The 19,360-nt window shown below is 34.4% G+C and overlaps 1 protein-coding gene across 3 annotated transcripts in view; it reads right to left on the reverse strand.

Moving 5' to 3' along the window:
* Positions 1–456: 456 nt before the first annotated feature.
* The window catches only part of MYO6 (myosin VI), a 145,820-nt gene continuing 126,916 nt past the window's right edge, over positions 457–19,360 (reverse strand). For 2 of the 3 annotated variants that reach the window (XM_032409421.1, XM_032409420.1), the window contains exons 29-33: positions 11,748–11,851; positions 10,685–10,816; positions 7,789–7,815; positions 5,202–5,420; positions 457–4,655 (exon numbers count right to left, since the gene is read on the reverse strand). In XM_032409421.1, coding sequence (XP_032265312.1) covers positions 4,456–4,655; positions 5,202–5,420; positions 7,789–7,815; positions 10,685–10,816; positions 11,748–11,851 — 682 coding nt within the window. In that variant the 3' untranslated portion in view covers positions 457–4,455. The remainder of the gene's footprint in view (positions 4,656–5,201; positions 5,421–7,788; positions 7,816–10,684; positions 10,817–11,747; positions 11,852–19,360) is intronic. The other variant, XM_032409422.1, reaches the window with a different exon arrangement.

The raw sequence follows: 19,360 nt of genomic DNA on the forward strand, positions 1-19,360 counted from the left end.
TGAAGTAGCCTATAGAAAATATGTATATTCAAAGTCTCAGCAAGAAGGCCTCTTCTTTGGATCCCCAGTTTTTACATCCTGTGTCATCTTGTAAACAGACTGGTAAGGGCGCCTGGGGAAAGGTAGCCAAAGTTTGGGTTTTCTCTGATCTAGTCAGTGTGAGTAGTCGCAGGTCACATGGTCCTGCTTGTTCCCTGGATGGAAAACCCATAAGAGTTTGGGGCCAAAACAAGGGTGTTCCAGTCACCTGAGTTCCCTTGCCTTTTCCCCCAGTCACCCAGCACAGGGTTTCCAGCTCTGGTGACTGGATGAAGCTCTGGACCCCAGACTTCTCCAACTTATTCCATCTGAGACATGGGGCAACAAGTGCAACGTTTACAACTGTTTTGTTTATAACACCCTGTAACTGTATTAAAAGCACAAGATGCAAGAGGAAGTTCTACATAGACGGCATTTATTATTTCTATTTCCAGTACATCATTTTAGGAAAGAATCAGATACACATTTTTTTAAGGAAATGAGGAAAAATTAAGTAGCAGTTGCAATTAGATGGGTTTTCAAAAGTGAAAAGAAAATGGCCAATTAATAAGCCTATTTGAGGTCTGAAGTTGAGATGATGCATAGATACAAATCAGTATTCAAGATTCTCTTTTTAATTGCACATTTTTTTCCTGATTATCTTTTTAAAAATTTCTTGAAAAGTATGACGACTAAACTTACTTCATGTATTAGGTGAGTGATGGGCAAGGAAGAATACATTGACTTGAACTGAACTAAATTGTATTCAGTGACCTGGTCCTAACATGGGTAGACTCTACTTCCCAAAGTCTCTCCAACTTGATCCCTCTGTGAGGCTTCTGCACAGAACGTCTCCTTCTTGCTGGCCTTCTCCAGCGTGGCAGTGCCATTTCTACATGCTGAGAACTGGTACACCAGGTCTATCCTGATCCAAGTGTTAAAAACCATAGGTTCTGCTCCTATAGTACATACAATTCATTCTAAAACTCAGCTAAGGTCTTGGAGTGCTTTGTCACCTAAAAAGTACCAGTGTTTTTCAACCTGGGGATGTAGAGTCTTCAGAGGCAGACCCATTTCTTTCTCTTCCACCACTTTTCTCTTTATTTTTACAGTTGATCCCCTCAACTTGTCCTTATTCTCATTTTTAGAGATCTTCTGTCCTCCCCTCCCTTGTTACTTTTATTCCTTCTCAGAGAAATAAAAACTCTCGATACTTGTTATTTCTGGTAATGATACATACAGAAAACATGTCACGCCTTCTGAAGATGTGGAATGACGAAGGAGCAACTCTTTGTAAATCGACAGGGGGCTACTCAAAAAAATTTCCTTGTTTTCTTTTTGTTCCACATGATTGAAGCAAAAGCATTTATACCTCTTTCATGGTCTAGAACTAAATTATTTGACCCCTCTCAATCTTTTACCTCCTCTGTAAAAGGAGGTAGATCTACCACTAACATTGTATTAATTGACTGACTGATTCATTCAATAAATATTTATTCTACTTATCCAAGTACTCTTAAGGTACTTCACGTAAAGAAACCAAAGATCTACGTATCTGGATCCCCTGAGAACCATAGTAATAACCTGTGAATGAAAATTTAAAGAAAAAAATTTTTAAATCCAATTTAAAAAGCCCTACAATTAATCATCATTATTCTTGCCTGTGAATTTCTATTCTCTAGCTAAGCTTCCACAAATACCACCTATTTTCTACGTAAGACTGTATTTTCTTACAGAAGTGTTCACTGTGTTACAGGAAAGAATGACCTATTAAAAAGTCATTATAGGAAGCAGAATGTGAGTTACAATAAAATGTCTCTTGTGTGGGTTTGTACTCCTACATGCGTTATTTTATTTTTTCCTCACATAATCCTTTGAGACAGTGCCATCTACTCAACTTTACAACTAAGAAAATTCATTCTTCTCTTGACATATGTGTATTAGAGAAATTTTCTTTCTCTCAGTGAATACCCACAGCTCATAATATAGATCTCAAATATGTTAGTGGCATTAGGAATTACATTATAAGTAAATTGAATGTGAAAACATTTTTCCTTCTCATTTTTAATATTTTATGTATGTCTACTTTTGCAAAGTACATACTAAGGAAAGAACATGTATTGAGTAAGACAAGCATTAAGAGATTAGTTCTTAATATACAGTATGCTGGTTTGAATTTCAAATTTTAAATCTCAATTAAAATGACATTAAAATAGGAATTTACTTTTGATTCCTACAGTTTTCACATAACATTTATGGGTTTGATTGTGAATACTGTAAAGCAGCTGCACCAACATCTTTCAGAATACCATTTCTGCTATTTCCCTTAAAGACTGACAGGGTCCTAAATTTTTCCAGCAAAGGGGCCTGTGTGTGTGCGTCTGCACAGTATGTAGGTTATCGTGAGTCTATCTGAACTAGGGCAATCCTCCTGGTAGCCAAAATTAACTCAGGAGACTACTTTAAATAGATGAGGTCTAGGACAGCTGTGTGACATAATTAGCAACAAAATGGCTTAAAACTATCATTTTATTATCTACTAAAGACTTGCAATGATGCTTTGCTGTGATAAATGTCTTACAAATTCTTCAAAACATTAAGTTCTCTCATTACAGTAATTTTAACCTGTTTGATGAGTTTTCCACCTAGTGCCTATATGTATCTAGGAGATATATAAAACCTGAAAACAGCACTGAAGAGACAACTCATTAAAAATCAATTTGGTTATTAAATTTTCAAGGACGTTACTTGCTACTAGTTAAGCTTATCATTCACTATTCTATACAAATAAAAACACCAATTAAAGGCGAGTGATGAGAAGAGAGAATAGGTCATTTATTTGCAGTAACCAGACCTTCTGTCACCAATCACAGGGCTCAAATACCCAAGGGTGGGTGAATCTCTGCAGTAATACAGCCTTCAAAAGATAATCATATTCACATTCTCAATAGCACAGACAGGACCATTTAATTTCTTTAACAGGAGACAATCATTTGCACAGTATCATAATAAATAAATATTTCCGTACTAAGACACATATTATGAGAGAAGCAATTCTGAAAACACTGTGGCTCAAAAAGCACTAATCTAATCAGCTGGGAAATATTTTCCTAACTGAGGTACTCTTTCTAGGAAAAAAAAAATCATTGGAAATCCATTTCAAAGGTTAAGGTCTTTAAAAATCAGGGAGAAAAAGTGCAAAGAATAATTTTATTTTTCTAATTTTATTCTAAAATACAAACAAGACTCATTAGGATTATGTCAACATGACTCCTTGATGTAGCTTTGTCTCCAAATTCCTAACATGAAGTCATAAATATTAGGCTTGAAACTGCTGACATTTGATCAAAACTAACACCACACAAAGAAAAAAAATTATCAGTTACATGAAATAAGCAATTACTTACTAAGTATTGGACTTTTGAATCACAAAGCTTATAAAACAGCTCTACAATTACCAAAATCTCAAGGCCAAAAAGACACTAGGAATTTTTTAAAAACAAAGATGTTTTGCAGCAGAACACTAGTTTAAATCATATGAGACAACTTGGACAAGATTCTGATACAAAAATCGCAATTGAGATGAAACTGAAAGAATATCTGCATTCAGTCCAGTTAAGTCACAGTGTCACCGAAAACCTATTTCCTTTTCTAAATGAAACAAGTTATCTCAAAACTTTTAAGCATTTAAATGGTCTGAATTTCCTTTATTTGTCCATGGAATAGAAGAACATATTTTTCTATAGCTATACAATGTGATAGAAAAGAAAAATAAATCTGTGCACGATACTGTGAGTACCTTCTTCATCACAGAGTACATCAAATACATTCAGGCTCTTTCTGGAATTCTAGAAGTTCGGGTAAATTGCTTTACTCAAATTAAGACACACCACAAAGGAGGGGGGAAAAATAAAAATGTCCACCTTCATGCAAATTTCCATGAATTTCTGAAAAAGTAAATTTAAAAGTACACAGCTTTTCAGATCAAAACACCAGTGCCTTGATTATTTTAAGTGCCTTAACTTTTGTAAGAAACTTTAAGCTAAGGTTTCATTATTCCAGCTATATGGTTCTGTGCCATCCTTGCAAAAGCAAGTATTTTGAGTTTTTAAAAAATTTCTTTTCCTAGAGAACAATTATGATGGACTTCAAGGTAGTCTACTGACAAAGAATGAGAAATGTCAGAATCTGTCCAAGTGTTCACAAGTATTAGAATGAGGAGAAGTTTAACAGTTACAGCTGGATACAGGAAAATAATGTTTAAGTCCCCAATTCACTACCATCATTGACCTGAAATTAACAAAAAGCCATGATTACTAAAATCTGTTCACTTTGTATAAGTAGTTCTAACATGATCATGGAATGGTTGGATCTCTGGGGCACACACCCTACCTAGAACCACGGCCCAGGTTCCCAGTGCAGGTAAGGCTGCCACATCTACTTTAACAGATTCTGCAGCATGGCCGTTGCATACGTGGGCCTAGCCTGCCTGCTCTCAATTGCACTCTGGAGGTACTGGATGCCTCCACAGCGTTCCCAAATTTCTTCAAACTGTCTTGGCAAAATCTCAGCACCACGCTTTCGAGTCAGGCCTGTCTCTTCCAGATTCAGCTCACACATCTCCATGTCATCCTTACCTGCACAGGGGAGACATCAGAGAATTAGCCATCAATCTCTTCAGAAGCACATATTATAAACCTTATTCCTGAAATAGTTATAGTTATCAATTCTCATAGATTCAAGAACTTTTAAACTTTCTTTTCTTCCTTTATGACAGAAATCTGCTTAATAAATTCACCAGAAACAAGTTAAATTTGTCCTTCACCAAGGACCCTTTCAGAAAGTATTAACACTATGCAGTTGATCAGACAAGTTATCAGCCTTAATAAAAATGCAACATTTCTTTAAACAATTATAAATCAACTGATATAATTAAACACCAATGAAAAGGTTCTTAGGACACAGACAAGTTTCTATGTGCTCTACAAGGACATAATTAATGCAAGCGATTTCACATCACAAATAAATTAATCCTCAATTAACTGGAAATGCGATCCAACTGAACTCCATTCCTCCATCCTGAAATTTAATGAATTATCACATTATATATTAGACTGTTTCACTCAGAGGGTTTATAATCCTGTTTTGCTTTATAAGGTTTTTTTCAAGTGAATCATACACACCAGCCACAAGAAGGATGGGTGGCTTGTCAGGATGGAGTTCCATTTGCCGGGCAATCCACGGTCCATCGAAATGGGCATACCACCAGCCTTTTTTCTTATTCTGCGGGTCTTTGTACTGGTCAGCAGGGCGGATGAATGGGATGCGGAAGAAGCGTTGCTGTCGGTTCATTTCGATCTCCTGCTGCCTGGCAGGAAGCTGAGACGCTGGGTTCTGCTGAGCTATTACAAAGAACAAGGAAAGTTACACCAGCAGCCCAGGGGATAATGAAAACAGCCTTTAATCCTAAAATGCACCACACATTTTTTAAAAAAGAAGAGGATTCCTAATAGTAACTTTAAAACAAAATGTAAGTATTAATTACTTATAAATGAATAAAACTTAGAGTGTGATTTTAGAATTTTCTTTCCCCAAAGATGTTCCTTAACATTGCAACACACACACACACACACTCCGCAACACCAGCTATAAAACAAACAAGCCCAAGCAGATTCCCACAAATGACTGTATCAGTAACCTAAAACTCACATGGCAGGAGAGCAAATTAGTATTATTTGCTAGGATTTATATTTTATCTCCAAAGAGTTCAAAATCAAAGACCACAGGATAACTTTTATGGGACTATTTATGATAAAACAAATGAACAGTAATTTCACAAATGTGAAGAATTATAGATATCTGTCAATTTAATCACCATTTCCTCAGAAAAATGGAAGACAAAAGTTTGCTCTTTTACCAACTGATTTTGGGATTTAAAATGGCCAGGAGAGATATTTTACTAGTAATATTTAGACAACTTCATGACAACAACAAAAAACTGCAACTAGTAAAAGCATGAACTTCCCCTCAGAGATATTTGCTTATTCTGAAATCAAATTTCTCCTGGAATAAAATCCACTGAAGTAAGTGCAAAGTGTATAATATTTGGTTCTCTTTGTTACAGAAAAGAAAAACCCTTGCTTTTCTGCTAGTACTGGACACTGCACTCATATCAATTTTTCCCCCTTGCTCAATTTTCATTACCAAACAGTTAGGTTTTTATTTTATCTGCAAATATAAACATTTCTCTGGGGCAATAACTTTACAGCTTCGGCAGCATAATTTTGGAAAGTCTGTTTAATGTGCTTTTTACTCACAACTTTAAAAGTAGACCAACCATTCACTGCAGCTCAATTAAGAATCTCACTGAAGCTCAAGTATGTCAATGAAAAATTACAGAATATGTGTAAGTCAAGAACAGCCACATGGTTTTTATAAGAATTTCCAAATACTGAAAGGATGAAAATACTCTTGTTCTCAACTTTTTTACACCAATAGTAGAAGCTTTATAGCAGCTGAATTTATTTCTGTGCAAACCAGAGAAAGCAAAAAGCAGTTAGCAAAGCGGTATATGCCTACAAAAGCATGGAACAGAGGCCCAGTTTTGTTAGTGACTTTAAAAAGCCGCATCACCTTCAGCATGTTAACACAGAAGAGCTTATTTATTCTTTTGTTCCTGTAGTCCCTCCAAACTACTTACAGTTTAGTGTTTCCATTTCAAGTTTTAAAAATTACCTACTTTGCAGAAAATATACTAACCCCAATTTAAGGAACTTTTTTAAAAGGATAAGAAAAAAAAAACCTTCCCTCCATCCTAAGCAGTAGCTTAGAATACCCAGTTGATAGGGAACTTACTATGATACTGATGGCCACTTGTTAAATTAACCTGCTTTTTTCTTTTAAAATAACAGTCTCCTGTTAACCTTAATATACTGGATAAAATTAAGAAACTCAAGGGAAAATTTTTTTTAATTTTTTTTTTTTTTTTTTTTTTACTAATGTGAGAACTGAAATCACACTAAGGACGCCTTAATTTCCACAAATATTCATCTGGAAAAGTACAAAGATACAGATGTTGAAAGTCTGAAACTAATAAATGACTCTTTCACATTCTGTTGTGTCATCTTTAACAAGTTTTAAATATGGCCCTATAAATTACTAGAAGCAGTTAAAAAAAATCAGGTCCAACAAGGTGGCAAACAAATACAGTATTATATCCAAATCATTATTGCTCAACTGACTGCAAAGAAAATTTACTGCATACTAAGATGACTCAAATTATCAAAAAATGTGCATCACAGGGTACTATCTATACAAGTAACAGAATAATCTCCTATTAGGAGGCATCCTATTAAACCTGTGTACATTATCACACAAAACTCAGATCTCTTTGGACAGGAATGTTTATACTGTAACAGTGTTTGAAACCAGCACCTGAAGTTAGTCTTTATTCTAAAAGATCAGCTGCTTATTGAGTTTTGCTACAATGAGAATTGTGTATATTCACAGCGTAAAGTGCCAGTTATTTTTTAAAAAGGGAAGTAATTTCATAAAACAACATATTAATTTTGTTCTGCAAATATATTTTGGAGTGATCCAAATGAAAGCATCATCTCAAATTAAATATCTTAGCACAGACAAACCAATATTAATGTACTCCAACTCCACTTAAAAATTGTAGCAAAACAATGTTTAATAGAAGTTAGTACTTTATAAAGTATTTTTAACCCATCTTCCAGTTAGCTCATAAGTTACCACCCATTGACTTACGTGAATTGTTCAAAAATGGTGCAAAATCTGTGAATAAATATTTTATGTTGAAGAAAAGATAAAAATGGCAAAACTTATGTTAAATGAGCATTCTTGTAATTTATAAAGCCTTCCTAATCAATCGAGATGGTGACTAACAAGTAAACATCCTGTCCACAGCCAAATACTCTCAGAATTACCTAGAAGTAGATGCTGCTTTCTGATTTTAAAAAGTTAAAAAGAAAAAAGCTATTTTGATTAAGCTTTAGGAAACTGTTTGATGGACATATAAAGAGAACCTAAATTTAAAAATTACATATCAGGGTGCCCCCGGGTGGCTCAGTCGGTAAGCGACTGCCTTCGGCTCAGGTCACGATCCCAGGGTCCTGGGATGCAGCCCCGTATCAGGTTCCCTGCTCAGCGGGAAGCCTGCTTCTCCCTGGGCCCCTCCCCCTGCTTGTGTTCCCTCTCTCGCTGTGTCTCTCTCTCTCAAATAAATAAAATCTTATAAATAAATAAAAAATAAAAATAAAAATTTATATTTTATTTGTAATTCTGGGACACAGTAATATTCAAACAAAAATCCAACACGATGACTCAGTAACAGACATTCTAGTACCTTCAAAGCATTATTAGAATTTCTGTAGAAATTAAAAACTTCTAAATTCATCAAAAAATAGATGCCTTAGAGAAAAAGTATTGCCATGTTTACATACACTATGTTTTAACTTCTTCAAATTGTCTACATCTTAAACTCATGCAATTTTTATTTTAGGAACTATGAAATAAAACCACTCTCCAAAGTCAGCCTTAATCAACTAAATATTGTGAGTCCTTACTGAGGAATTTGCCACTGTCCCAAGAATTATTTCTGGGAATCTCTTTCTGTAGTAGATGTGAGGAGAGCGTGCTCACCCAGTATAGCACACAGGAGGAGGGACTGAGGCTCTCCACGCCCAGTTACAAGACTTAACCATGATTTGTCAATGTATTACTCTTAAATAATACCTAGTTATGTTTTTGTTAATCATAAGTTGTCATTTTATTTTCTCAAATTAAGGAATTCTAATCCTTCTAAATAATTATTAAACTAGAGAGTAGTTCCTTTTACAGGTTGATTAGCTGCCCCATTAGGAAACTACCTAAGCACAGAATTTTCTCAACTGACTGTTAAGTATCTTGATGCACTTCACCTTTCCTTTAAACTGTACTTCTGTGTCAGAATGTATTTTACATGGGGAAAAAAAATAAAGAAAAAAATAAAAAGAACAATAAGTGCTTTTCAGAGCAGAAGTTACATTTTATCCTGAAATTTGCCCGTAATCAAATTCTTTGAAGGCTACATACGTGTGGAGTGTGTTCACATAAAGTTCCTAAATTTGTTCATATATACCTAGATGGCGGACTCTTGGGAAATTTTCTTACTCTACTCTTTTGTTCTTCCAAATAGTATATTATGAATCGAAACAGTATAAGAACAAAGTAAGCAAGGTAAAGCTGGGTGAGTACAGTACCAAAGTTTGGTTTAAAAACACAAGAAATATTTGTGTGTTCATTAAAAATGTATGTGCCATGTATTACAACATTACTTTTCTTGTTTTAAGAAGTGCAATCATTCAGATGTATAAATTTGGGGGAAAAAAACATGATGAAAGCCTTTCAGCTAAAGGCCATAATTGGAACACTACAGTTAAAAAGGTTATAGCTAGAAGGAATAGCCCATTGCCATTTTTACAAAACAAAGGTAACTGGCTAGAAACTTGGTACAGTGAACTGCTAATGGAATCATCCTGTTATCTTTAATTCCCAGGAATGAATTTATAAATTGGATAAGAAAGCGGTGGTCACAAGAGTATCAATGTTTAGAGGGCCTTCCGCTTGCCATTTCCTAGTTCTGGGTAATCTCTCATTGCCCTTCCAGAGCATTATACTCTGACTGATGACACCTCCTGAGCAATCACTAGCAATAACATCTCTCTTATTAATAGTATTTCCTTTACTCAATCTATTCTTTACAACAACTTGGAAGTACTAAAATTCTACCATTTAATTGATTTTAATCAAACATTGTTTTTATTTGCTAGGAAGGTAGTGAAGGAGAGCTCATTTTCTATGTCACTTGGGTCATGTATTGCTAACTATACTATCAAGTGCTGGGAATATACTTTTTAAATAAAGACATTAAACATGTTGTCACCTTGATGTTGACCACAATTAAGCTAATACACTGTGCCAGTCTGAAAGTAGCAAATTGAACAAATGAAATTCCAATTATTATTTTAAGACTGAAATTACAACTCATATATCACAGGTATCCTCAATTAGTGTTAAAGCTAGTGCACACTTTACTAGGTTAGGTCTATCCTTCTCTCCTTTCCAATTTCAAGTACACAACTTTGTCTTTTGCATACATAACAAAGTAACAAAATTTATTTTTTGAATCTCAGTCAAAAAATCAAATCCTGGTACAGGCAAAACTGGTCTAAACCAAGTTACTATTTCTCACTCTTATATTTTGACAAGATTGTAAAATAATGTTTGCAGCAAACGTTCTTTTTTATTTCAGTTTTCTTTACATTTCCACATGTAATCATTCTATATGTGTATATATGTATATGTGGAAAAAATACATATTTACATTACTGCACAACTTCTTCAGTATAGATAAGAATATTCTTATCTCCAAAATTTATCTTAACTAAATTCAAATACTTCTTAATAAATATGACTTTAAAGACATAATAATATAAATAATGCCACGAAAGATAAGCCATTGTGGTTTTATTAGGCTCAATAGATCACAGCTGCACAGTAAGAGAAAATTTGTATTGTACATTTTACCCAAATGTCTTATGTATAGTTACATATATTATATATAAATACTCTGGAACATTTAAAAGTACAGATTTGTTTTTACCATAATCAGTAACAGATTTTGGAGCACGTTGCTCTGTTTCAGTATTTCTCTTCTTATTCTTTGATTTCCACGCGTGATACACTTTTAGTCTCCTGTGAAATTCTTCTCTGCAAGCTGCCAGGAGCTCAATATCTATGGATTATATAGAAAGAGCCCCCCCGCCAAAAAAGGAATTAGCATCCTAATTTAATTGTCTAACATTATTACTCTGTGACATAATCATATATATTATACATATAATAAATTTTTTGTTTTTAAATAGTACAAAATCAAAAGTAAGCACATTATTGATAAAAATGAGCATTTTATGGTAATATTATCTTTTACATTTACAGAGCATTTTTTTATGATTACTATATCATTTGTTCCACACAAGAACCCTGGGCTAAATAGGTCTTTTATAGGTGAACCTGAATCAGAGAGGGTAAATCACTTGTCCAAGGTCAGAGGCCACAAAAGTAGAGTAAGAAGTCACTGTGCTCAAATGCAAGCTAGATTTACATGCAACAGATTTTTTATGTTTGTAATTATGCGGATAATCTCAGTGAGGAGGGAGAGAACATAGCAAGTTCTACACAATTATGGCACATTAGTTCCTAGGCATAACATCCCAAACTCAAACACTATGATTTAAACAAGAACACAATTATGTGGAATCATCTGGATATAGCATTTACTGTTCTGTTGGAAGAAAAATAGCTTTAAAAAGAAAGGACTGCATTGCCATTTTTTACTTTGCATACATAGGTCAAGATTCTGATATATTGGTATTTAACTATTATGAATAACATTAGAAGGGTCAGTCATTAACACGGCCCACACCATAATTTCTCCATGCTTTTCCTCTCCCACATAGATAAGAGACAGGCAAAATGAATTTAATAAGTATGCCTTTCCTTTAGGTTTGTGAGTAAACTACATCTTCGTTTCAAGGTGACAATAACAAAGAGAATGGCTTAATTTATATGCCAAAAAAGAAAAAAATTACACCCCAATCTAGGTATTTCTTTATTACCTGTCAGCCACAGAGCCTTCCCATTTCTCATCTTCTCCATACACTTACCACAAGAAGTATTGATGGTATCACGTAGTTCTGCATATTTCCATTTACTGAGATCATATTTCTTGGTACCAGCAGCTGCCTTGGTGGCTTGTACAGCAGGACCTCTGTAATTATTATATATTTTTGCATGTTTAAACTAGAAACATGAATGAAATGTTGACTAAAAGGGCAAGAAAGTGAATCTAAGTTTGAGAAATGGAAATAACTACTAGAAAAACATATAATAATTTTTGTATCTTTGACAGAGGAGATTAAGAATGGTATATACTATAGGATTCCTAGGTAAATTAAAATTTTCCAGTGTACCATTTAATAGCCATATTATGTTTTCAATCAGAACTTCTAAAGTTAAAAAATACATTTATATATATTCCTCAAAATCAAAAAGGAAATCCTCTTGATTTCTCGAAAAATCATTAGAAGGATTAAGGGTTTATGAGCCATAAGGCCACACAGTGCAATCACCTACGGATTACTGAAGCTGCAGAGAGCCAAGCCCCAGCCAAAGCTATTGGCTCAGAACCTCCCTGGATGTTTGCAGGGTCAACAGGTGAGTAGCCAAACTGCAATCCCCTGCCTTCACCATTAAAGATGGGCTAAAAGAACAGCCAGATTCTGGAAACCCCTTTGCATCACTATTAAATAGAACACTTAGGAAAGTTCTGTAAGGAAATAAAACCACGCTCTCATATTCAGTGAGTAATATGACAACTAGTAAATTATGGAAGCAGCCCAAGTATCCATCAATAGATGAATGGATAAAGAAGATATGGTGTATATATGCAATGGAATATTATTCACCCATTAAAAAGAATGAGATCTTGCCATTTAGAATAAGAGGGATGGAGCTAGAGTGTATAATACTAAGTGAAGTCAGTCAAAGAAAGACAAATACCATATGATCTCACTCATACGAGGAATTTAAGAAACAAAACAAATGAGCAAAGGGAAAAAAAAAGACAACCAAGAAACAGACTCTTAACTAAGACAACGAAGTGATGGTTACCAGAGGAGAGATGGGTGGGAGGATGGGTGAAATAGGTGACGGGGATTAAAGAGTACACTTATGATAAAGAAAAATAAAATAAAAATGAGTAGACAAGACTCAGAGCAGTGAAATAAAGATCATGCCCAAGGTCCCACACTGCTAGTAAATGGTGGCACCTGGGACTGAAACCCAGATTGTTCTGACTCTAAAGCCTTGGTCTTAGTCATGACTCTACCTTCCTTTATTTGCTTTATTCATTCTACAGACATTAATGAGCACCCACTTAGGCCGGGCCGTCACCTGTGCTAGGAGCTACTGACACAGAGTTGTGTAAGCTAAAAAATAATAATAATTAATTAATTAAAGGAAGAGATTTTAGGTCATGAGGCAGATAACAGATTTCAAAGGGCACAAGTATAGTAGGAACACTGGAATGGGGAAAGAAGAAATAAATGAAATATATATAAATGTAAAATAATAAATTAAAAAATAAAATGGGATAAATTCAACTTTTTCATAGCAGTGCTACTCAGGGCTTACAACTTGTTTCTATATACATAATTTGAAATAATTATTCAGAAAATATGGAAACAACTTCTTTTCTGTAATAATAAACATTATTTTTCAGCAAAAGATGACTCCTGTCACACAGCAGACACTTAGAATAAGCTGCAAGACCAATGTAACAAAGGAAGAATTTAAACACATCACGTTTCAAGATATAAAAAGAAAGATGGCACAAATATGAAAAGAACTAAATTTTAAAGAACTAAAATAATTGCTTCTCAGGTATCACACAAGGAATTTTACCTTTATCATCCGCTACTTAGAAAATATTTCCTCTTAAAAAGAGGGATGATCAAGGTATAATACCTGAAAATGAGGTCATATTTTCTCATTATTTCACATTCTGAAAGATAACAGCAATCTTGGCAGTCAAGACACAGACACTTAATGAGAAATGGTATGTGAAAATATGTATACTTCTTCCTGAAATAAAGGAAATTATTCCTCCATGTTAAGCTTAGCAATGAAATAAATAAGGTACTTTGCCTCTTTAAAAGGCCTATTATGCTTTCATTTTAGAGAATAAAACATAGCACACTTCAACCTATGTACTTAACAATGGTTAGACATGATGATTGTCAGTAACATATAAGCCTGGCTGAAGAATAATGAGCGGCCAGTTAGTTCTTCCTGCATTTTTATGGCTCAAATCTGTTTCAGATTTATTGCAGAATCTATCCTTTTCATAAGCTGTGTGACTGGCAGTTTTCCATGTAGCGTTTTCCTCTTAATTGCTTTGCTCAGAAAGAGCCAGCTGTATGTCAGCAAGGTCTCTCTATTACCCTCAGCAATACATTATGTTTTAACATTTATTCAAATATTCTTTTTTTCTCTTCTACATCCCTAAACCACCATTCAGTAAACTAACAAAAAAATTCTCTTCTTCCTAGCTCCTCTAAGAGTCTTTTCTAGGAGAGCAGCTGAAAATTATTATGGGTTTTTGTTGTTATTTTCTTTTGAAAGACAGTAAATTTACATAATGTACGGTTTTATAGATTGTCAGAATATACATGAAGTGCCAGTATGTATGCTGGTATATTTTGATACTTTAAAAAAATAACATTGAATTCAAATTATTATTGCTTAAAATATGGTTTAATATTACTAACTTTTCATTCATATTACATCAAACAAAATACATCTGCTAAAAAACATATTCAGCATCCTAAATACACAAATGAAATGCATTTAAAATGCTTTTCCCCAATCTCTGGAATTATTAAAATAGTAAAATAAAGGTATAATTTACTGACTATTTAGGTCTGTTATAAAGACAATCATGTAAATGATATACTAGGTAGTAGAAAAACTGACTTCTGATTTTTAAAAAAAGTATTAACTTTAAGACTTTCAATTAACTCTAACTTCAAAATTGATAGTTAAAATGTTACTGATTCATATCCACTTGTAAAGGACCAGATCCTGCTGGGCAGTCATATTCTCTGGTGGCTCAATTTTTACATCAGTGGTTTTTAAACCATGTGCCATGGGGAGGAGGCCCTCAGAAGCCACACCCTTTCTCTGCTTCCCCTTCAATTAGGAACTAGGCACAAAGTTTCCTAGCTGGCATGGGGGTGCGGGCGGGAGGGGGAGAGGCAACACCACCTCCATAGAGAGTTTCAAAACATTTATTTTGTTTGAGAGGAAAGGTTCCTCTACTGAGACTGAGCTGGTGAGGCCAGGGATAAACATGGCAATACTACCAACAAGGAACAGTCCCATCCAAAATGCCAATGGTCTCCCCATTGAGTAGCACCAATTTACAACACTTTTTTATCTTTTTCTGTTAACGGTGGTATAAGGGTGAAGTGACATTTCTTGTACAGAAAATTTACATGGAAAGAATAGACTATTCATACAACAGGTTCTGGTCCAAATAATGAAGAGTGATTTAAAAGCATGATTTTGAGGTGACACTTATTTCCCCAAATTCCACTACACTAACCTACTCAGAAATTCTGACATTTCTTTCTCCATTTGTTCCCTATAAGAAAAATGACAATACAGCACAGTCATATATATAAAAGACAACTACGTTAAGTTACCAAAAGATCTAAAAGTATAATTAAAAATATATCTTTTCAATAGGATTGATTTATTAACCATTCACTATCATTTTACTTTGTAAAAGTTAATCATAATATACTTTTCAACATGGTATATAATCATAAAATACAGCAAATTTTTGTTTAAATACAGCTTGAACTCCATTTAATTCTATTATCACCCTACCTCAAGGTTTCTTTTTTTTTTTTTTTTTTTGAGATTATTTATTTGAGAGAGAGAGTGCATGTGCATGCGTGAGTGGGGAGAGGGGCAGAGGGAGAGGCAGAGTATCAAGCACACTCCCCACTGAGCAAGGAGCCCAACTCGGGGCTTGATCTGATCTCAGGAGCCTGAGATCATGACCTGAGCCAAGATCAAGAGTTGGACACTTAACCGACTGGGAGCCGCCCAGGCGCCCCCTACATTATCACCCTACCTCAAGGTTTCTATCTTAGTATCCAAGAGCATCTGTTTCTACCATCTCTTTCTCCTAAACCTTCCTCCATTTTTTCCCACAGCAGATTTTAAAGGGAATTCACGACCTTTCTAAGCTCTATGTCGTGGTCTGCTGATCATATAGAGATTTCCCTGTATGCCCCAACACTACCCTGGAAGGCAATCTCTACTGATTCAGCATCTCACTTGACCCTATGTCATTGCTCTAGGAGCTGCATCAAACAGACTAGACAGAAATGGTTCCGGCACCCAGGTGCTTTTTTCCTTTTAACCTTCCCAAACTATATGCAAATGATCACAATTTCACCTTAGGAGCACTGGTTGTAGGGCTGATTTAATTCAACCTCAAATGGTAACTATAAAGCTATTGTTCTAATGGAGGGAAATAGCACCCAGAGATGTTTTCAAAACTTTCGGTGCCCTGTGGTGACAATGCTGTGGTGAGAGTGCACTGCTGGCATCTGAGGAGCGGAGGGCTCAGGGGTGCCACAAGGAACAAGTGCCCTGGGTCCCATATGACATTAACATGTCCACTAGACAGAGGTGAAACACACTTACCCACATACATACAGTTTTACATGTAAACAAACTTTTACATGTAAAGAGCCTTTTCTTTTTGGCATGGTTTTAATATTCACAGAGTTTTTCCAGGAATGCAACTATTGTAGGGAGAGAAGATTGTACTTAAAACTCTGTTTAGAACTTTACAAAGTACTGTTCACAATTTCATGGCATTCAATTGACCAATATAACATTCTTATATCAATTTGCATTTATAGCTGTCACATTTATGGTGATGCTATGTATGAATAAAAATATCTCAGTATTTGATTATGTTTTCCTATAGTTGTGAGCAAGCACTTTCATATTAAAATAAATATATTTTTATTATAAATTACTGCCCTTTCATTTCTCTTTTACATGTAATGTTTGGAGAGAATTATCTATGCAGGTTGCATAACTTATAAAACAACTGTCATTGGTATTAGGTTCTGACAAAGTTGAGAACCATGACTATAAAGGTTACAGTTGGGGTCCTAAAATGTTAAAATTCATATTTTATATATATTCCAGAATTTTATATATACAGTATATATATATATATACACACAGTATTTATATATATATATATATAAAGTATATGCAAAAAAAAACCCACAAAAATTTACTTCAATGAGGAAACTATTTCTCCTAAAAAGTAACCACAACCTGTTAAAGAAAAAAAAAGGTTATAGGACTCTAAACCAAATTTTGAAAAGAGAAATGACATACGGTGTCATTTTGGGTCTTGCTCCATTGATGCTGTGAAAAATAATATATTTTAGTTAATATCATTAAGTAATTCTGAATCATGAAAAATTTGGATTGTGGCAAATTTGTGTTTCAATGACTTAAAATTTTAATGTTTGAAATTTTCCTTAAAAATTACGAGAAAAGCATAAATTAAAGGCATTCAATGAAAATTAAAGAGCAAATTTATTACATCTAGATTAGAAAATTCATACACTATGAAGTATGCTTGTTTTTAACAGAATCTGAATATTATTTCATAATTTTAGGTGATGTGAAATCACTTTGCATCAAGGATCATATGTGTAATTAGTTAAGATCATATTTTAAAAATATATGTAGAAAACAATTCTTACTTAGAAGTTACTGGACGGAAATCCGAGCTGGAAAAGTAACTTGGAAACTGTTTAATGCAGCAGAATCCATTTACATATATTTTTTAATGCATCACAGAACCCAAGAATGACATTTTCACGCTATATATTAAGAACAGTATTACTTAAGAGAGTTCTTACAAATTTGTCAGAAATAATTCAGTGCTAACAAAGGTAAAATAAACATTCAAAAACATTTACTTGTAGCCCATGGAGTAAAATTAAATGATCAAACATGGAAAATATGTATAGAACATCATCTGTAATGAAGTGTTAATGCTTGTAGTACAAAGTATAAAATAACCCAGGAGGTTCTGAAGGGTAGGAACTCATGAGGACATGAGGGTCAGGGAAAGCTTTCCTGGAAAGGGCTGCCAAAAAAGACTTAAAGGGGCATTCCACAGAGGAGGGGACCACAACCCAGGAGCCGTCTCACAGGCAAACTAAAACTAACTCTTCTGCCATTCAAGTCATAACTGCTTGAATATCTCCTAATTACTTAGCAGTGGTACCATTACATAGTTAATTCTGCTTAACTTAAATCACAGGTAACTTATCATTTATGTTAAAGGTACTGAATGATCCACTCTTTCTCTGAGAGGCCACTCACCCTTGGAAGATGGGAAGGAGTCCACATATGAGTCAGTATCTTATACATATTATATGGAATGGCACTGGGTATAGTTTAATATTTCAAACTCTTAAACGTAAAGCGTGGTTGGCCATGAATACCAATACTGACTCCAATAATGAGTCCCTTAGAAATGAACTTCATGAAGCCCCCTTGGGTCAACTGCAATGCTTCCTCACGCACATTAGGGAGAGCAGCTGTAAGAGCTTGGTTCATTTAGGAGACTGGCCCAGCTACTACTCAGTTACACACAAAGGCGCCCAGCCATTCCAACATAACCCAGGTGGAAGGAACGGAAGAGCAGCTGAGCTGAGTCTGCAGTTACAAGAGCCACAGCCCAGAGAAAATATTTTTCTAATTACAGTGAAATGTTAACAAAGAGCTCAAATATTGGACTCAAACCCAAGAGCTTAATAATTATTATAATACTTTGTGTTTGATAGGCCTATTCAGTTTATTTAAATATAATATACTTTCATATACAGTTCAGATCCTAGAGCTCCCCAATGTAATCACTTCCTAGAAAAAGCATGAAGGCAACTTAAACCCTTTCCATCCCTTTGTTTTAGCGAAATAAAATCTAATCACTGCCTTGCCATGTCAACCAAGTTTTTTCCTTTCATGAGGAAATAGCAACACCTAGTGGTTACACTTTAATTATATTTTGTTATAAATAGTGCTCTGACATTCTGAAAAACATGGTTACATAAATCTATGTGCCTCTCAAAATATATACACAACATATATGCCTACATACAAAGGAACCCCACAAACTAGTTTCGCTCTGTTTTTACTAATAATCAAAATAATGAATGTTTCTACATTCTAAATTTTAAAAAATGAATCTGTTATAATAAGACCTTCCTGCAACTTTTATCAAGAACATCCATACTTCTCCACACTCCAATAACATTCAGTATTTAGAGATAATCTGGAAACCTGGGGAGCTAAAACATTTCAATATGATAAGCCTTCCTTCTTGGGAAGGGAAATCTATTGTGAAACATGATGTGCATGTGTGTGAAATTTTTCCTCATTCCATGTTAGGGTGTATGATATATTTTTAAAAATTGCATTAGGAAAATAATAAATCCCAACCTCAAATATATTAAACTGGATTATAATATACTCACTGATTTCTGTGCCAGTATTTAATGGCAGGTATTTACAAATTAGATGTCCACTTTTTATATAATACTCCTTGACAATTTTGGAGTAAAAGTGGAGATGTTCATGAACTGAAATATCAGTTATATTTTTC

This window comes from Phoca vitulina, unplaced genomic scaffold, assembly GCF_004348235.1.
Source record: "Phoca vitulina isolate PV1807 unplaced genomic scaffold, GSC_HSeal_1.0 scaffold11, whole genome shotgun sequence".
In the NCBI taxonomy this organism is placed as follows: Eukaryota; Metazoa; Chordata; class Mammalia; order Carnivora; family Phocidae; genus Phoca; species Phoca vitulina.